This window comes from Dromiciops gliroides, chromosome 3, assembly GCF_019393635.1.
Source record: "Dromiciops gliroides isolate mDroGli1 chromosome 3, mDroGli1.pri, whole genome shotgun sequence".
NCBI lineage: Eukaryota > Metazoa > Chordata > Mammalia > Microbiotheria > Microbiotheriidae > Dromiciops > Dromiciops gliroides.
The window spans coordinates 285,204,360-285,222,152 of record NC_057863.1 but is presented as its reverse complement, the minus strand read 5'-3'; the positions used below and the strand labels follow the sequence as shown (position 1 = coordinate 285,222,152).

At 35.8% G+C, this 17,793-nt stretch overlaps 1 protein-coding gene across 1 annotated transcript; it reads left to right on the top strand.

The window, feature by feature from the left end:
- Positions 1-17,054: 17,054 nt before the first annotated feature.
- LOC122747484 (myosin light polypeptide 6-like) lies at positions 17,055-17,366 on the top strand. The gene has a single exon (XM_043993475.1). It carries the CDS (start codon positions 17,055-17,057, stop codon positions 17,364-17,366), a length of 312 nt encoding a protein of 103 aa, XP_043849410.1.
- The last annotated feature ends 427 nt before the right edge of the window (positions 17,367-17,793 follow it).

Here is a 17,793-nt window from a genome sequence, read left to right as displayed (position 1 = left end):
AGTGGACCTGAGTTCAAATTCGGCCTCAGACACTTGACCCTTACTAGCCATGTGACCCTGGGAAAGTCACTTAACCCTAATTGCCCCACAGAAAAAAAACAAGAATACTGGATGTGGAATTAGGAATTTTAAATCCAACTAATGATTCATATAATTAATGCTTATTTAATAATGTACAATTTAATTAGTCAGGTCTCAGTTTCTTCATTTGTAACATAGGGATAATTATACTCACTTCTTTTTCACTTTTTTTTGGGGGGGGACCTGTACTTTGCAACCATTTAAGATGCTATGTTAATCCACTGTCACCTGGTGTATAGCCATACATCAAAAGGGACACCATCACACTATACCTACCTAGTAACTTAGCACTGCCTTGACCTGTGATCAGGACCTCATCCTGAAAGAATCCCAACAATAACTCTTGCAAACTAACAGATTTTAGGCTGCTTTTTCAAATTTAACTTACTACAGTTGGAATCTGATGTACACATTTGAGGTCTTGGAAGTAGGAATAGAAATAAGAGTAACTTTATTGTTTTGACTTGATCATAATCATTTTTCTCCCAGTCCAGGTCAGCAAGGGCAGCTATACCACTCATACAGCAGTAGACCTGGGCATGTGTGGAGATAACTGTGAAATAGAGAAATTATATTTACCTAGTCATGTGCATTATAAATCTCAATATCCCTTGCCATTAACTGTATGGAATACTGATCCTGGGCACACAGGATTCTCATCAGAACTTTTAAAAAATATACCATGTTGCCTTCTCAATCTTACTTTTAGTGTAACTCATTAAAGTTTGGCATATAATAAAAATTAATATTTATAATATACAGACATTGAATTAATGAATTGACAGAGATGACCTAAATGAATAACTGAAAGGTACTGGGCCAGCCAAGTTATAAATGACGAACTAATAAGTCTTAATTATACTGGGCCAGCCAAGTTATAAATGAGGAATTTCTAATCCCTAATTATTGTTTTTGACTCTGAGTTTTTCTTTGTTTGGACTATAACCCTTTTAAATCTATTTATCTATTTATTTTATATTAACTTGCATATTATTAAAATGAAGACTACTAAAATCTTATTTCCTACATTGTACAAAAAATAATTTGCTTTTGCAAATTGCTTTGCTGTGAAATGTATTCCATAATTATAAATATCACTAATTGTTCACATATTCTTTTGTCTTCTACAACTGGACAGGTCTATTTTAATTATTATTTTTTTATCTGTAAAATGAGGAGGTTGGACTACATGATCCTATTCTAGCTCTAATATTCTGGTATCTGCAAATTATCACAACTACATTAACTTCTTTAGGCTGTTAGGGCAGTAAATGTTTTAATATATCACTGAATACTGGTGACCCAATCAGGAAAATACTCAGCCATTCAATAACCATTCATTAAATGTCTGCTATCTGCCAAGCACTGTGCTAAATGCTGGATATAACCCCCCCCCCCCCAAAAAAAGGCAAAAGAAAAAAAAGTGCCTGTTCTCAAAGAACTCATAGTCTATTAGGGCAAATAACACACAAACCACTATGTCTGAACAAACTACCTACATAATTAACTGGAAATAAGCACCAAAGGGAAGGCACTAGAATTAAGAATGGGGCACAGCTAGGTGGCACAGTGGATAAAGCACTGGCCCTGAATTCAGGAGGACCTGAGTTCAAACCCAGCCTCAGACACTTGACACTTACCAGCTGTGTGACCCTGGGCAAGTCACTTAACCCTCATTGCCCTGCAAAAACAAAAAAAAAATAGATAGAATTAAGAATGACTTTCTGTTTGAAGTTGGGGTTTTATTTGGGAGTTGGGCAAGCAAAAAGACAAGGATAAGTAGGAATAATATTCGCTTTAAGAGAATTTGCCTCAAGGAACTGTAGGATTAATAAAGGTTTACTGTTTATTTCACTCTTTCCTGTTGGGCACATACTCATAATAAACAATACTTTTCGACATCAGATGTCCTGTGTATAAGTAAAGCATGATATACTGGAAACAGCATCCTAGTAACTTAGCAATTCCTTCTTGACTTCTGTTCTCTTCCCATACTCTGTACATTCTAAGAAGAAACAGAAGTACTGCCCATTCACCATGATACTTTCCTTCACTCTTCCAAAATGTTGTCATATTAAAGGATTCATTTCTTAAATAAAATCCCCACTTAAAATACTGAACTGTGACTTTAAAGATGCCATGGTTTAAGGCACTGCAAGGAAGTACACTGGATAATTATTAATCCTTCCCTGATATTTATTCCCATTTTCTTCTTTGTATGTGGTCTTTCTATATAAGTTAAACTGAGAAAGTGGGAAAGGAATATGGTTTGGTTTTTTTTTTTTTTTTAGGTGAATGGAGAAAAAAAGACAGAAATATTCTCCTTTTTATTTAGAGCAGACAAGGCAACTGTGGAAATGAGCCAAGGAGAAACAAATCTTATAAAATCTATAAGTAATCCTTGCTAGTTGTGGTATCTTTTGGGGGTTCTTCCTGTGATCTTCCTGAATAATGTACCCAAAGAACTCATAAAAGTGTATTGAAGATCAAAGGAGGTAGATTTGTACCAGTTGAACAATTATTTTAAGGAAAATGAGGAGTTCCCTAGTAAACCTGATGAGAATAAAAGGGATGAGTTTTTAGTGATATCCACAGTACACCTCCTCACAGAAGATGAATATGTCCACTGCTACCTTCCTAGCACATCATAGGAAACTCAGCCTTGTGAATAAGTTAAATTTGAGACTAGATCATTGTTTTTCACTCTTTGTCTTTCTTTATTCTCTGCTCATCCTATTCTTTCAAGGTTATTATGGAATAATATTGTGATGAGTAGAGACTATCATTTGAAAGCAATATGTAGCAGAAGTAGATGACAGTGGTCAACATTTGCTTGCATGTGACCTGATAGAGTAATATATGCATAGTGTTCTTTTATATAAAATTTCTTCATGATGTAAGCAGGGACTTCGAGTTTCCTAGGCAATATGATTCTACAATCTACATTTATTTCATAGGAAGGATATGTGCTGGGTAGTTGGAGAGTTATTGCAAGATTAACCCCAAGTTCAAGTGCTCCCAATTTCAAAAGTTCTGGGATCAGACCTTTCAGCAAAAAGTGAACTTTCTGATTCAACATGGTCCTTGGATAAGAGAAGAGTACAAATCGTTATTACATAGCACCTTATTTTTTTAAGAAAAGCCTAGGGGTAAATTAGTCAGTGGTGATCTGATAAAAGGGGTATTCTTTGACTTCCAGGGACAGAACCAAACTCTCCCAACACATCCCTTCAAATGACTTTAAAATAACACCTCAACAACTTGGAACTATACCCAAAGGCCTATAAAACTACATACCCTTTGATCCAGCAATACCACTGCTAGGTCGATATCACAAAGACCTGAAATAAGAATGGGGGGTAAGGACCTATTTGTAGAAAAAAATATTTATAGCAGTTCTTTTTGTGATGGGTAAGAATTGGAAAACAAAGGGATGCCCATCATTTGGGGAATGGCTAAACAAGCTGTGATATATGGTTGTAATGAATATTATTCTGCTATAACAAAAGACAAGCAGGATGATTTTGGAAAAAACCTGGAAAGAATTATATGAACTTATGCAAAGTGATATGAATAGAACCAGGCAAATATTGTATACAGTAACAATATCATTTGATGAAGAGCTGTGAATGATTCAGCTATTCTCAGCAATACAATGATCCAAGGCAATATCAATGGACTAATGATGAAGTATACTATTCACCTCTGGAGAAAGACCTTGTTTGAAATATATTATTCACCTATAGAGAGAGAATATTCTTTTAATACAGAGTTAAGCGTGCTATTTTTCACTTTCTTTCATTTTTTTATTCATGTCTTCTTATACAAAATTACTGATATAAAAATGTTTTAAATAATTGCACATGCATAACCTATATCTCTGTACCATCTTGAGGAGGTGTAGGAAGGGAAGAATATAATTTAGAACTGAAAACTTTAAATAAAAATGGAAGAAATAACACCTCAAATTGAATTCTGCAGTAGCAGAGCAAAGAAAAGATCATAATAAGACATTCTTCAATCCAAGACAATTTAGAAGGTTGGAAAGAAAGGTCTGTGCCATGGGGGTGAAATCTGTCCCGAAGTCCATGTGAATGAAAGACTAGTGCTGGGAATAGATGGTGGTGACAAAAGCAGTAACAACTTCTGGAGCTCTGAAACCAAAGATAGTAAGGAGACCATGCAAGTCGGCAACTAGTCAGAGATGGTCAGGGACCCAAGTGGTAGTCCTGGAGGTCTGGCCTTACTGTGTTTGACAACTCTATTGTCTATTTCCACTTTTGGGTCATAGTTCCAAGATAGAGAGGGGAACTTTCCTTCAAGAGGGAGAAAAAGCCATGAAGGGCAGTATTGTTTTTGGTCACAAGGGATCAGAGACCCTGAGGAACAGTATAACTCCAAGTCCCAAGCAAGCATTGTCCCTGAAGAACAGTATTAATTATAATCTCAAAGGATGAGGGGCCCTTCCTGGATAACCAGACTAAATAACAGGAGTGCAGGGACCATACCTCTCACCAGAAAATACCATCATGGATACAGTAAAATACAAACAAAAATTTCTTACAAACCCCTAGAACTAACTCTGAAGAAAGGTGTGCAAAATCTCCTAAAGATTGAGAAAATGCTTTTACTCCACCCTACTCCTATGCCAGGAACAGAGACAGATTTTAAAATAAAGTTAACTTCAACATCATCAAATATAGTGGAAAATGAGCTGTGGTAAAAAGTTTCAACAGTTGGTTAGATAATGGAGAGACGCCAGTTTTTTTTTTAGGACCACCCTTTTGGGGAGGAGACCAACAGCAGGAGCTATGCACACCAGTCTGCCTGCGAGGCACGCCAGATTGCCTGCTGAGGACTCGACTTCCGGGGTCCGAGCTTAAAAGGCAAGGAGAGAATGGAAGTGGGGCTTTTTCCTGCTCTGCTGGTCTCCTGGCTGCACTGCACAGACAGAAGCGGACTGGAGTTTGACTCGGCCCAGCTCTCGGTTAACAGCACGCGCTTGACTCGGTCTCTCTCCCCAAAGGTGGCCTTCGGCTTTTGGTGAGTTTTATACGGAATATGGACTAAGCCTAGACTTAAGACGATTTGTATTGTAGTTCTACTTTCCTATCCTTCTAATCAACATCACCTTGTGACTACCATACAATAAAAGCTCTATCTAGAAAACCAGAAGCTTCTTCCATTTACTAGTCTGGGAGATAAATTAAGGGAAAGGTTAAGTAGGGTAGATTTATGATCTAATATCCAATTTTAATCTCACAGAGGAAACACAAAAAAGGAATGTGATCATAAAAATCTATGGGTGACAGGGAAGATCAGAACATAAACAGAAAAAGGCAATGATGACTATAAGAAAAGTCTTGGGGGCAGCTAGGTGGTGCAGTGGATAAAGCACCAGCCCTAGATTCAGGAGGAGCTGAGTTCAAATCCGGCCTCAGACACTTGACACTTACTAGCTGTGTGACCTTGGGCAAGTCACTTAACCCCCAGTGCTCTGCAAAAAAAAAAAAAAAAAAAAAAAAAGCCTCAAACGTGGAAAAAAATGTGATTCAGACAGAAGCCCAATAAGAATTCCTAGAGAAAATATTTTTTAATTAAATAAGAGTGGTAGAGGGGGAAAATAGTTTTAAAAAATAAAAGCAATTGAAGAAAATTTTGAAAAACAACATCTTCATATGAGAGGCACAAAACTACTGGGAAAAAAAAAACCTTAAAAAAGAATTGGTCAAATGGAAAAAAATGGAAAATTACTTCTTACAAAGGTGAATTGGCCAGATGAGAAGAGATACAAAATTTTACTGTAGAAATTAATTACTTACAAATTAAAATTGGGTGAGTGAAAGGTAATGACTCCATAAGACACTAAAACAATAAAACAAAATAAAAATAATGAAAAATTAGTAGAAATTGTAAAATATCTCATTAGAAAAACAACTGACCTGGAAAATAGATCAAGAGGAAAGAGATAATTGTAAAAGTATTGGACTACTTTGAAGCCATTGGACTACCTTAAATCCAAAGAAAAAGCTTCCAAATCATATTTGAACTAACTTTTTCAAGAAAAACTGCTCTGGTATGCTAGAACCAAAACAAGTTTAACAAACAGAGAAATAAGAGGGAAAGTGAATAAAAGAAATGGGTGGAGTGATGAAAGGGAGGGCTGGAAAAAGAAGACTGTGGTCAGAAGCAAAACACTTTAGAGGAGGAACAGAGTAAGAAGAAAGAGAGAAGGATAGGCAGAAGAAAATAAGATAGAGGGAAATACAGAGTTAACAATCATAACTGAATATGAAAGGGATGAACTTATACATAAAATAGAAATTGAAAGAGTTCACTAATCATTACCTGAAAAAGATCACAAAAGGAAAATTCCTAGGAATATTATAACCAAATTCTAAAGCTCCTAGGTCAAAGACAAAATACTTCAAGCAGCCTTAAAGAAACCATTCAAATACTATGGAGTCATAGTCAGGATCACACAAAATTTAGCAGCTACCATGTTAAAGAAGTGGAGAACTTTGAACATGATATTCCAATAGGCAAAACATCTGGGATTTCAAAGAAGAATAACAGCAAAATTGACTATAATTCTTTAAGGGAGAATATTAAATAAAGTAGTAGAAATTCAAGTATTCCTGATGAAAAGGACAGAAAAGAATAGAAATATTGATATTCAGGTACATAAATCAAAACAATGATAAAGTAGGTAAACATGAAAGAGAAACGATAAAGGACTCAATGAGTATAAAAAGTTTATTGTTATCAGAAAATGATACAGGTATCTTCTAAGAAGTTATTCATTATCAGGCACTTAGAAAGATTCTACAAAGAAAGAACATAAAGCAGTGAGTATATTAACTGGAGAAAATTATCTCACAAAAGAAAAACAGAAGGAAAAACTTTTATGGTGGGGGGAAAATGGTGGGTAGGGAGTAGGCAGAGCATGTACTTCACTCACATCTACATTGGTTCAAAGAGTGATATATGTGTGTGTGTGTTTGTGTGTATATATAAATTTCCCTCATACAATCTCATACTCAATTGATAATATAAAACTATCTTAAACTTCAAAGTAAGAGGGAAGGAGAACAAGAGAAATGGGGGCATCATGAAAGGGAGGGCCTATAAAAGAAGGCAGTGGCCAGAAAGAAACAAAACACTTTAGAGGAAGGACAGAATAATAAGAAAGACAGAAGGATAAACAGAAGAAGATAGGATGGAGAGAAATGTACAGTTGGCCATCATAATTGTGAATGTGAATGGGATGAACTCATGCATAAAATAGCAGTGGATAACAGAATAAATTATAAACCAGAATCCTACCATATGTTGTTTATAAGAAATATACATAAAACAGAAAAAAATATATACCTAAAGAGTAAAATAAGTGGCTGGAGGAGAATTAATTATGCATCAGCTAAAGTAAAAAAAGACAGGGATAGCTATCATGATCTCAGACAAGACAAAAGCAAAAATAGACCTAAGTAAAATGTATAAATAGGGAACCTGTATCTTGCTAAAAAGAATCTTAGACAATGAAGTAATATCAACACTAAGCATATATGCATCAAATAGCATAGCATCTTAATTCTTAAAGGAAACATTAAATGAATTACAAAAGGAAATAGTAAAACTATACTAGTGGTGAATCACAAACTTTTATCAGAACTGAATTAACATAGCCATAAAAAAATAATAAAGAAGTCAAATAGATTAAAAGAATTTTACAAAAGTTAGCTGGGATAGACCTCTAGAGAAAACCAAATAGGAAAAGAAAGGATTATAATATTTTTCTTAGCTGTATGTGGTACTTTCACAAAAACAGACCATATATTAGGGCAAAAAAGCCTCAAAATCAAATACAGAAAATGAAGAAATGTCAAATGCACCCCTTTGGGTAATAATGAAATAAAAATTATGATTAATAAAAGAGCACAGAAAACAACTTTGAGGTACCACTTCACACCGATCACACTGGCTAATATCACACACACACACACACACACATACATACACACACAAGGAAAATAACTCTTGGAGTGTATGTGGGAAAATTGGGATACTAATGCACTGCTGGTGGAGTTGTAAACTGATCCACCCATTCTAGAAAGGAATTTGAAACTATGCCCAGGGGGCAACCAAACTGTACATACCCTTTGATCCAGGAATACCACTACCTGGTCTGTATCCCAAAAAAACATCGTAACAAAAAGGGGGAGGGGGAAATGACCCATATGTGCAAAAATATTTACAGCAGCCCTTTTTGTGGTGGCAAAACATTGGAAACTGAGGGGATACACATCAGCTGGGGAATGGTTGAAAAAGCTGTGGTATATGAATATAATGAAATACTCTTGTGCAATAAGAAATGATAAACAGATTTCAGAAAAAAACTGGAAGGGCTTGTATGAACTGATGCAAAGTGAAATGAAAAGAACAAAGAAAAACATTGTACACAGTATCAACAACATTGTGTATTGTTTAATTATGAATAACTCAGCTCTTTTCAGGAACACAATGATTCATGGACTAAAGAATAATGCAATCCACTTACAGATAAAATACTGGTGGAGTCTGAATATAGTTTGAAGCATATTTTTTTCACTTTATGGTTTTTCATTTTTTTATCTATTTCTTTTTTTCACAACTATGACAAATATGGAAATATGTGTTACATGATAGTGCATGTATAACCTTTATGTAATTGCTTGCCATTTTAGGAAGAGGGGAGGTGAGGGAGAAAAATTTGGAACACAATGTTATAAAAATTAATGCTAAAAATTGCCTTGACATGAAATTGGGGGAAAAGAAAATACTATTAAAAATAAAACTAATATGGGGCAGCTAGGTGGTGCAGTGGATAGAGCACCAGTCCTGGAGTCAGGAGTACCTGAGTTCAAATCTGGCCTCAGAACCTTAACACTTACTAGCTGTGTGATCCTGGGCAACTCACTTAACCCCAATTGCCTCACTAAAAATAATAAATAAATAAATAAAAATAAATAAAATTAATAACCAAAATAAAGAGAGAAGCATAGATTGAAAATTACCTGGAAACTAATGAATGGGTCAAAGGACAAGTCATAGAAACAATCAATAATTTCTTTATTGAAAATAACAATTGGTTAACATTCCAAAATTTGTGGGATGCAGCCAAAGTAGTACCTAGAAAAACATATTTCTAAAGATATGAATCAATAAAAGAGAGGAAGAGCAGAACAATGAGTTGAGCATGCAAATAAAAATAAAATTAGAACAATTAGAAACCACCAAACATTAAAACGGAAATTCTGAAAATCAAAAGAAAGATTAATAAAATTGAAAGCAGTAAAAAATAAACCAAAAAAATAGGAGCTGATTTTATGAAAAAAGCCAATTAAAAAGGTAAGCCATTTGTTGCTTTATTTAAAAAAAGAAAAAATACTAGTTTATGAAATAAAAAAAGCTAAATGCACCACCAATGACAAGAAAATTTAATTCTTAGGAATAACTTTGCCCAATTATGTGTTAACTAACATGACAATCTAAGAGAAATGAATAAATATTTACAAAAATATGAACTTCCCACATTGACTGATGAAGAAATAGAATACATAAGTAATCCTATCTTACAAAAGTAATTTGAATAAGTCTTCAATGAGGTCCATAAGGAAAAAAAAAATCCCCAGGACCAAATGTATTTAAAAGTGATTGCTACCAAAATATTTAGAGAGCAATTAAGTCAAATATTATACAAATTGAAAAAAAAATAGTTAAGGAGTCATAGCAAATTCCTTTGATGACACAAATATGTTTTTTCTTTCTTTTTTGTGGGTCAATAAGGGATAAGTGACTTGCCCAGGGTCACACAGTTAGTAAGTGTCAAGTGTCTGAGGGCAGATTTGAACTAGGGTCCTCCTGAATCCAGGGCCGGTGCTTTATCCACTGCACCACCTAGCTGCCCTCAATGAATATGGTTTTGATATTTAAACAAGGGAGAACAAAAATGGAGAAAAAAATCTGTAGACCAACTTCCTTATTGAACACTGATGTACACATTTGAAATAAAATACTAGCAACTATTATAGCAATATATCACAAAGATCATACACTATGACCAGGCAGTATTTATACCAGGAATATAGGGCTGGTTCAGTATTAGGAAAACTATCAGCATAATTGACCATATCAATAACAATACCAACAATGCTGGAGCAGCCACTATCTACCTTTTAACAACTCTAGCCAGACCAAGAAGACATCAAAGAACCTGGAGTCCACAGCCAGAGGAACGGTGAGATCTCTCTACTTTCCCTGGACCTGAGATCTCTCTGCCTTCTGGGAGTAAGCTCTGCACATGCAGGTGACGGGTCAGCTTGCAGACAACCAAAACCTATTCCAAGGAGAGAGCCTGGCAGCAGAGAGAATGGCCCCACGGACCCAGAGATCCTCATCCCAGATGACTATGCACTCAGTGCTGCGTCTAAAGGTGACATGCAACACAACATGGATCAATTCTCTGCTCCTTATTTTGCCCTAACAATTAACAGTAAGGAAACACAGGTTCTTCATCAGCCTGCATCATAACATGCATACATGGAACCATCAGTATGTTCACTTCCCTTGACAGTCTACTTTTCAGGAATGTCCACATTGATGATGTGTTTGACTCATGCATTGCCAGAGCTAGCTTACTATTTTGGAGGCTCTGAAGAAAAGTGTGGGAGAGAAGAGGTATTAAACCGACTACCAAACTGAAGGTCCTGACCTGTCTTAGAGCATTCTGAGGTTGTATTGGTCTGTTCAGCCAGTCAGACACTGTAACTTGATTATAATAGTGATGTCAGTTTGGTTCTCTTTTAGAACAAAGTATAACAGCCACACTGTGCCAGGCACTGTACTACTTATGAGGGGGATAGCTGCAATTAATAGAATAATCCCTATTCCAGTGAGCTAACATTTTCATAGAAGAGACAAGAGGTACTGATAAAAACAGGTACAGCATCAATAGTATTGGATAATTCAGATAAATACAAAGGTACTCAATAGAAAGTAGTTTGGAGGAGAGGCTCCCAGTGGTGGTAGATAGCAAGCCTTTATGTAGAAAACATGGTTTAAAGGGACAAAAGGAATGCAACAGGGAGAAAAAGAGCATGAAAGGCAAGGAGGAAGAGCAGAGCCCAGAAACAGAAGGTCAACATATCTGAGTTGCAAACACAGGAGGGTGAGCAGTTCCTAATAAGCTTGAAATATAATTTGAGACCCCCTTTGATGTGGCATTGAAGCTAAAGGGAGGGATTGATAAGTGATGCTAGAGGCCATTGGAAGTGATTGAATAGCAGAGTTAAATGATCAGATCCATGCTAAGGAAAAGAAATTTGGCAGTACTGAAGAGGATGACCCAGATTACTGAGAGACAAGAGGCAGGGCAAACATTTAGGAGGCTGTGGGAGGAAGGAGAAGGATGAAGATCAACATTGCCATAGAGTTTACTCCAGGAATGGTGTGAAGTTCTTTATACAGAATGTCTCATTTGATCCTCAGAAGAACTCTGGCAGGAAGCACCTATTATTATCCTCATTTTGCAGCTAAAGCAATTGAAGGAAATAAAAATCAAATTTGTATAAAATTGACAAATCACATCTTTTGAGGAAAAAATTAAAATGGCACGAAAGTGAAGATATTTTTATCTATGTGAAAAAGAATTGCTCCATACAATGATCCTAGACAATCCCAAAGGATCAATGATAAAGCACACTATCTGCCTTCAAAGAAGCTCATTGAATTATATTGATTGAGCATAGAGTGAAGTATGTTATATTTCACTTTCTTTCATTGTTATTTTATTCAAGTTTTCTTATACAAAATGACTAATATGGTAATGGTTTATATGATTGCATATGTATAACCTGTATCCGATTGATTGATGCCTCAGTGAGGGAGGGAGAAAGGAGGGGAAGAATTTGGAATTCAAAAGTTTAAATAAAAATGCTTATTATTTTAAAATAATTTAAGAAAAATTGAAAAAAAAAGAAATATAAGAAAGAAAAAATAATTCTTCCAAAATAATATAACTTCTAAAAAAGTAGATCATATCATTCTACTGGAAATGGAAGAGCATCAAAAAACAAATGCATTGGCCCAACTCAGGTTCTGCATATAGCAGATGGGAAAAATACACAACTCCTTGCAAGAATCAAAGGATTTGCAGATGTGGCTGCTCACTTGTTTGTTATTCTTCAGGTAACTGTTTATCTTGACTCTTGGTCCCAAATGTTCTAAAGTTTTAGGGGTAAGTTGAGAAATTCTTTTTCATAAATAAGTTGTCAATATCTTATGAATTAGCTCAATTTCAACCCATCAATAAAAAACAATTATAAAAAATGTAAAAGAAACCCAACAAAAATGATTATATCAATAGATGCAGAAAATATTACTATTTCTATGAAAAACTCTTGAAAGAATAAGAATAAATGGAGCCTGTCTTTAAGTGATAAGCAAACTATATTTAAAACCATCAGTTAGCATTATCTGTAATGTGGATAAACTTGAAACCTTCCCAATAAGATGAGTAGTGAAGTAAGGATGTACATGATCACCAATATTATTCAATATTATGCTAGAAATGCCAACTATTGCAATAAGAAAATTTTTAAAAAATTGTTAGAATAAAAATAGGCCATGAGGAAACAGTCTTATAACAACCACAAAAAACAAACCTACTTGAAACAATTAACAACTTCAGCAAAGTTATATGATATAAAATAAACCCGCATAAATCACAAAAAACATGAAAGAGATATAGAAAAAGTAATTGATTTTAAACTAACTGTAGAGACTATAAAATACTTGGAAGTCTCCAATTATAATACACTTTTTGCATAAAGACAGACAGAAATAGTTGGGGAAAATATTAATTGTTCATGGGTAGGCTAAGCCAATATAATACATATGACACTACCAAAATTAATTCATTGCTAAAGAATTATTTTCTAGAGCTATGAAAAAATAACAAAATTCATCAAAAAATTCAAGAATGCCAAGAAATTTAATTGCTTTCATTTGAATCACCTTAAGAAGTTTCTGAAGATCACCTGGCAAGATAAGGTATCAACACTGAGGTCCTTTCTTGAGCTGAACTGCCAAGAATTCACATCTTATAGCAGAGAGTTAAATTCTGATGGGCTAACCAGAATGATCCACTGCAAAAAAGTATTTTTGCCTAAAAGACTATTTTACAAAGCACTCATAATGCAAGTGCTCTAACAGATGTTAGAAGAAATACAGGGACACTCACAAAGTCCCTCTGAAGAACTTTAGAACTGATTGTGAGACATGGGTGACACTGCCACAGTACCATGCAACATGGGGTGTTTGCATCAAAGACACTGCTCTATGAGCCAAGCAGAATTTCAGTAGCTCAAAAGAAATGTGAGATGGGCAAATTTAGAGACATCTCCATCTCAAATACTCATATAGACTAAAAAGCAGCCTTGATTTCCTTCAATGGGGTGTTTATATGTTAAATGACTATTTTCTGTATACATTTATGCTCATTTGGTAATTTGCATTTTCTATGTCCTCTGTGGGTTGAAATAAAAACTGTCCTATGTTAAATAAGAATTTGGTACCTTGAGTGCTTGTATAGGTTCTAGAGAGCCTTGTTATTCACATTTAGGAAAACCTAGACATGAGTCACATGTACCTTGAGTATATTAGTAGACCTTCTAAAAAACAGCCCTTAGAATGAGACTCATTTTATGTGACCCCAGATTTTTGATAGTTACCTGGGTCATGGGTTGAATTAGGGTATGTTTGTCAGGGAAAATGTTTCTTATTTTCTACCCAAAAGGTTAAAAATATAGATAACCCTCAGTTTGCAGGAGATTTGTGTATATAGTACATAGAAACACTCATTAAGTGCACTGCACAATTGAAACCAATGTGACTACAGAAGACTGATGCAGGGAGTATATAGATTTTTGGTTTTAGATAGGGAATAAGGCAAAGGCAATCAATTTCCCTGGCTCCAAATAGCCCTTTTAAATCTGACTTCATAGTTTATTTGCATACCAATGAGCAACATTATGGAATTTGAAAAGTATTTCATCCCCTTAGCTCCTCTCCAGTTTTAGTGAAGTGCTCAGGATGATTCGAAGGAGTCTCAGAGTAGCAGCCTAAGGGAATAGGAGAAACTAAAGAGGAGCTTTGAACCTTAACTCATAAATCTGATAAAGAGAATATGAATGTCAACAAATGGAAGTTCTAAAGACAAACACAAAAATGTCTAAGGGATTCTTTAGGCTAGCTGGTATGTACATCACAGAACAATTCTGATAGCCCCTAGGGCTATAAGCTAAAGTGCTGGCAGCATTCTCCCCCTATCAGAAAGAATCCATATCCAATGGAAGAGCTTCAGATGACCCCAGAGGAAAGAAGCAACTAGCTCAGAAGAGTTGACACCAGGTGTAGAGTAGGATACAATGGCTAAGAGATGCCCTGCTAACCACAACAATATAGTATCACTAGTGAAGCTATTGGCAGCTTTACAGTATCAGAAGTGTGAATTGCTTCAGGAATATCTTTATACTTTCATATTTATGGCTATCCAATGTGTTTTTACTATAGAAGCCTCTTTCAAGTGTGTTCCATGACTACACAGATTCCTGATTATGTACCACATATTCAATTCTCATATATAGTTTGTTTTTGTATCCTTTCTTCTAATGGTGGAGTAGAAAGTTGAAGAAGACTACAACTCTGTGTGGAAATGCAGGGATAAGTGTCTTTTTTGTGACTTTTTGCTATACTGTTTATGTGTATTTTACTTTGAGATAGTGTGTCCTCCACTTGGTTTAGTAACAGTAAACACATCAATGGGGGGTTAACGAGTTTTGCATTTTGGTGGATGGTAATCCCCAAATTATCTCTCATTCTGAGCAACATTCTAAGGGTCTACATGTGAAGGGGGCCCCAGATACAATGCTAGTAATAGTTACAAATGAAAAACATTGAAATTCAGTGGATCTTGTTCACACTCGGTGGACAAATGAGAAAACTCACAATTCAGCTAGCTTCAAGATGACCTGAATGGGGGGGGGAAAGCATACATGTTTTTATCTTCTGAACCTAGAATTTCTAGTAAGGCATTTTTTTGAAGTAGTGCCTAGTAAGAACTTCATTTTTATGGACTTAAAAGAAATCAGTTAATGTTAAATTTCTGGGATGTACCAATGAAATATTTTATGAGGTTGGTGAATGAAGACTCTAGCCAAATGACATAGGGCTTTTCCCCTATTAAAGATAATCTGTGCAAGGTTATAGTGAGAACAAAAGCCCTCACAAGAAGTCTTGTGATCCAAACTCAGATGTAACTAAATAATCATTCCATAGTATGATGGAGACACACTTTTTCAAAGATTAGCACATCACTATGCAAACTAGATTTGATCATTAATGAAATAGCTCATTAACCAGAGAAAATAGAAGTTTGTTATAATTATATTGTAATAGAAGTGATTAATTTCCAGTTGGCTTTGGGAAGCCAAAGAAGAAGTGGCAGCCAAAGAATTTTGTACCAACATAATAGGCGGCTGCTTTTTATAATAAACACCAGCAGGCATTATTTACATCTAATGATGTTTGTTATATGATGATTTTGTACTGGAGAAAACATTTGTACTGACTTATTGATAACCCCTTAAGATTCTGTTCTCTGTTCTATCTGCAATTTAATTAAGTGCTTGTTTCTAAAGAATTATTTGATAGTCCTTAATCTACATCCTTTGCCATGTCAGGCTTTGGCTAGTTAATGTTTCTGTAATAATACCAAATCTCTACTACTGCAGTTTCAATATCCTTAGAAAGGTAAAGTTTGCTTTTACGTTGCTTAAAACATAATTTTTACTTGAGGAATTTCATTTTCAAAAAGTATAAATAAGTGTTTAATACTATGTAATAAAATTTCATATACATTAATGATACACGGCACTGTTCTAAGAGTTGTCACTGTTTTATTGGAATGCAGTCTCTGCCCTCTTGAAAGTTATAATCTAGCAGAGAAGAAAAGGCATATACACAAGCAAATATAAAATGAGGTTTTGTGAGACCAATTCTATGGTCAGAGAGAGGATTCTTAGTGCTTGGCTTTGTGAGTTTCTCGGAGACATAAATCCAAACAAACAAACAAAAATGTTGTTTCCTCTTATCTCCAGAGAGAATGAGAGAATGTCAAGAGGGATAGTATAAACTTACTCATTGGGTGGGGAGCAGAGAGGCTATAAAGGAGATTCAGTTGTATTTCAATGGAATACTCTGCGCTCAACTAGCTGGAGCAAGAAGAGAATCTGGATTCCAGAGAAACAGAGTCAGTAAGGGTAATTGGCTGTGGCTGGCATTTAGATGGACCAGGTTCCACTGTAGATGCTACCTTCATCCACAAGTCCAATTAGATAAAGGTGGAGCAAGGAATATAACTGTTGAGTGTATAAAAATCATACTGATCAAGAATTCTTGAGGATGGTCAGGTATCTATTAACCCTTCATCTCTCCCTTTCTGCCTAAAGGCACTGGAGAGGGGCAGCTAGGTGGCACAGTGCATAAAGCACTGGCCCTGGATTCAGGAAGACCTGAGTTCAAATCTGGCTTCAAACACTTGACACTTACTAGCTGTGTGACCCTGGTCAAGTCACTTAACCCTCATTGCCCTGGAAAAAAAAGAAAAAAATATAGGCGCTGGAGAAAGAAATGACAACACCCCCCCCCATTTTAGTAGCTGAATAACTAAATGATTAATGAAGATCATCATTAAAAGCAAATTTCCTCATGATCCAGTTTTGGATCAGTTGTTGTATAGCTCTCTTTAACTGGCAAGAAATCATCAAGTAGTGCAAATATTCATTTAGCAAACAAACAAAATGCCTTAACAAAGAACATTTTATTAAGACTGATGCACAAGCAGAGATGGCAGCAGAGGCTGAGCTGCAGGCAAGATGTGTGACTTCAGAGAGGATGAGACTGCTGAGTTCAAGGAGTCCTTCCAGCTGTTTGACCACACAGGAGATGGAAAAATCTTATACAGCCAGTGTGGGGATATGATCCAGACCCTGGGCCAGAACCCCACCAATGCTGAGGTGCTCAAGGTCTTAGGGCATCCCAAGAGTGACGAGATGAATGTTAAGGTCCTGGACTTTGAACATTTTCTGCCAATGCTGCAGACTGTAGCAAAGAATAAGAACCAGGGCACATATGAAGACTACATAAAGGGGCTTCTGGTGTTTGATAAGAAAGGGAGGAGCAGCTAGGTGGTGAGGTGGATAAAGCAGCAGCCCTGGATTCAGGAGGACCTGAGTTCAAATCCAGCCTCAGACACTTGACACTTAGTAGCTGTGTGACCCTGGGCAAATCTCAATGCCCCACCAGAAAGAAAAGAAAGGAAGGAAGGAAGGAAGGAATAAGTAGATAGATAGATAGATAGATAGATAGATAGATAGATAGATAGATACATGAGAAAAAGATAAGGAAGGGAACCACACAGTCATGGAGGGGCTGAAATATGTCATGTCCTCATCATTCTGGGTGAGAAGATGACAGAGGATGAAATGGAAGTGTTGGTGGCAGGGTATGAGTACAGCAACAATTGTATCAACTATGAAGAAAAAGCTAGTCTGGATGGGGCTGAATGGCTGAGAACAAAAGTCCACTTTCCACAAAGAATCCCCTTACTTTCTC

Bases quoted from the DNA above. Each gene is read 5' to 3' on its own strand.
- LOC122747484 (XM_043993475.1), top strand. From the start codon at position 17,055: ATGTGTGACTTCAGAGAGGATGAGACTGCTGAGTTCAAGGAGTCCTTC.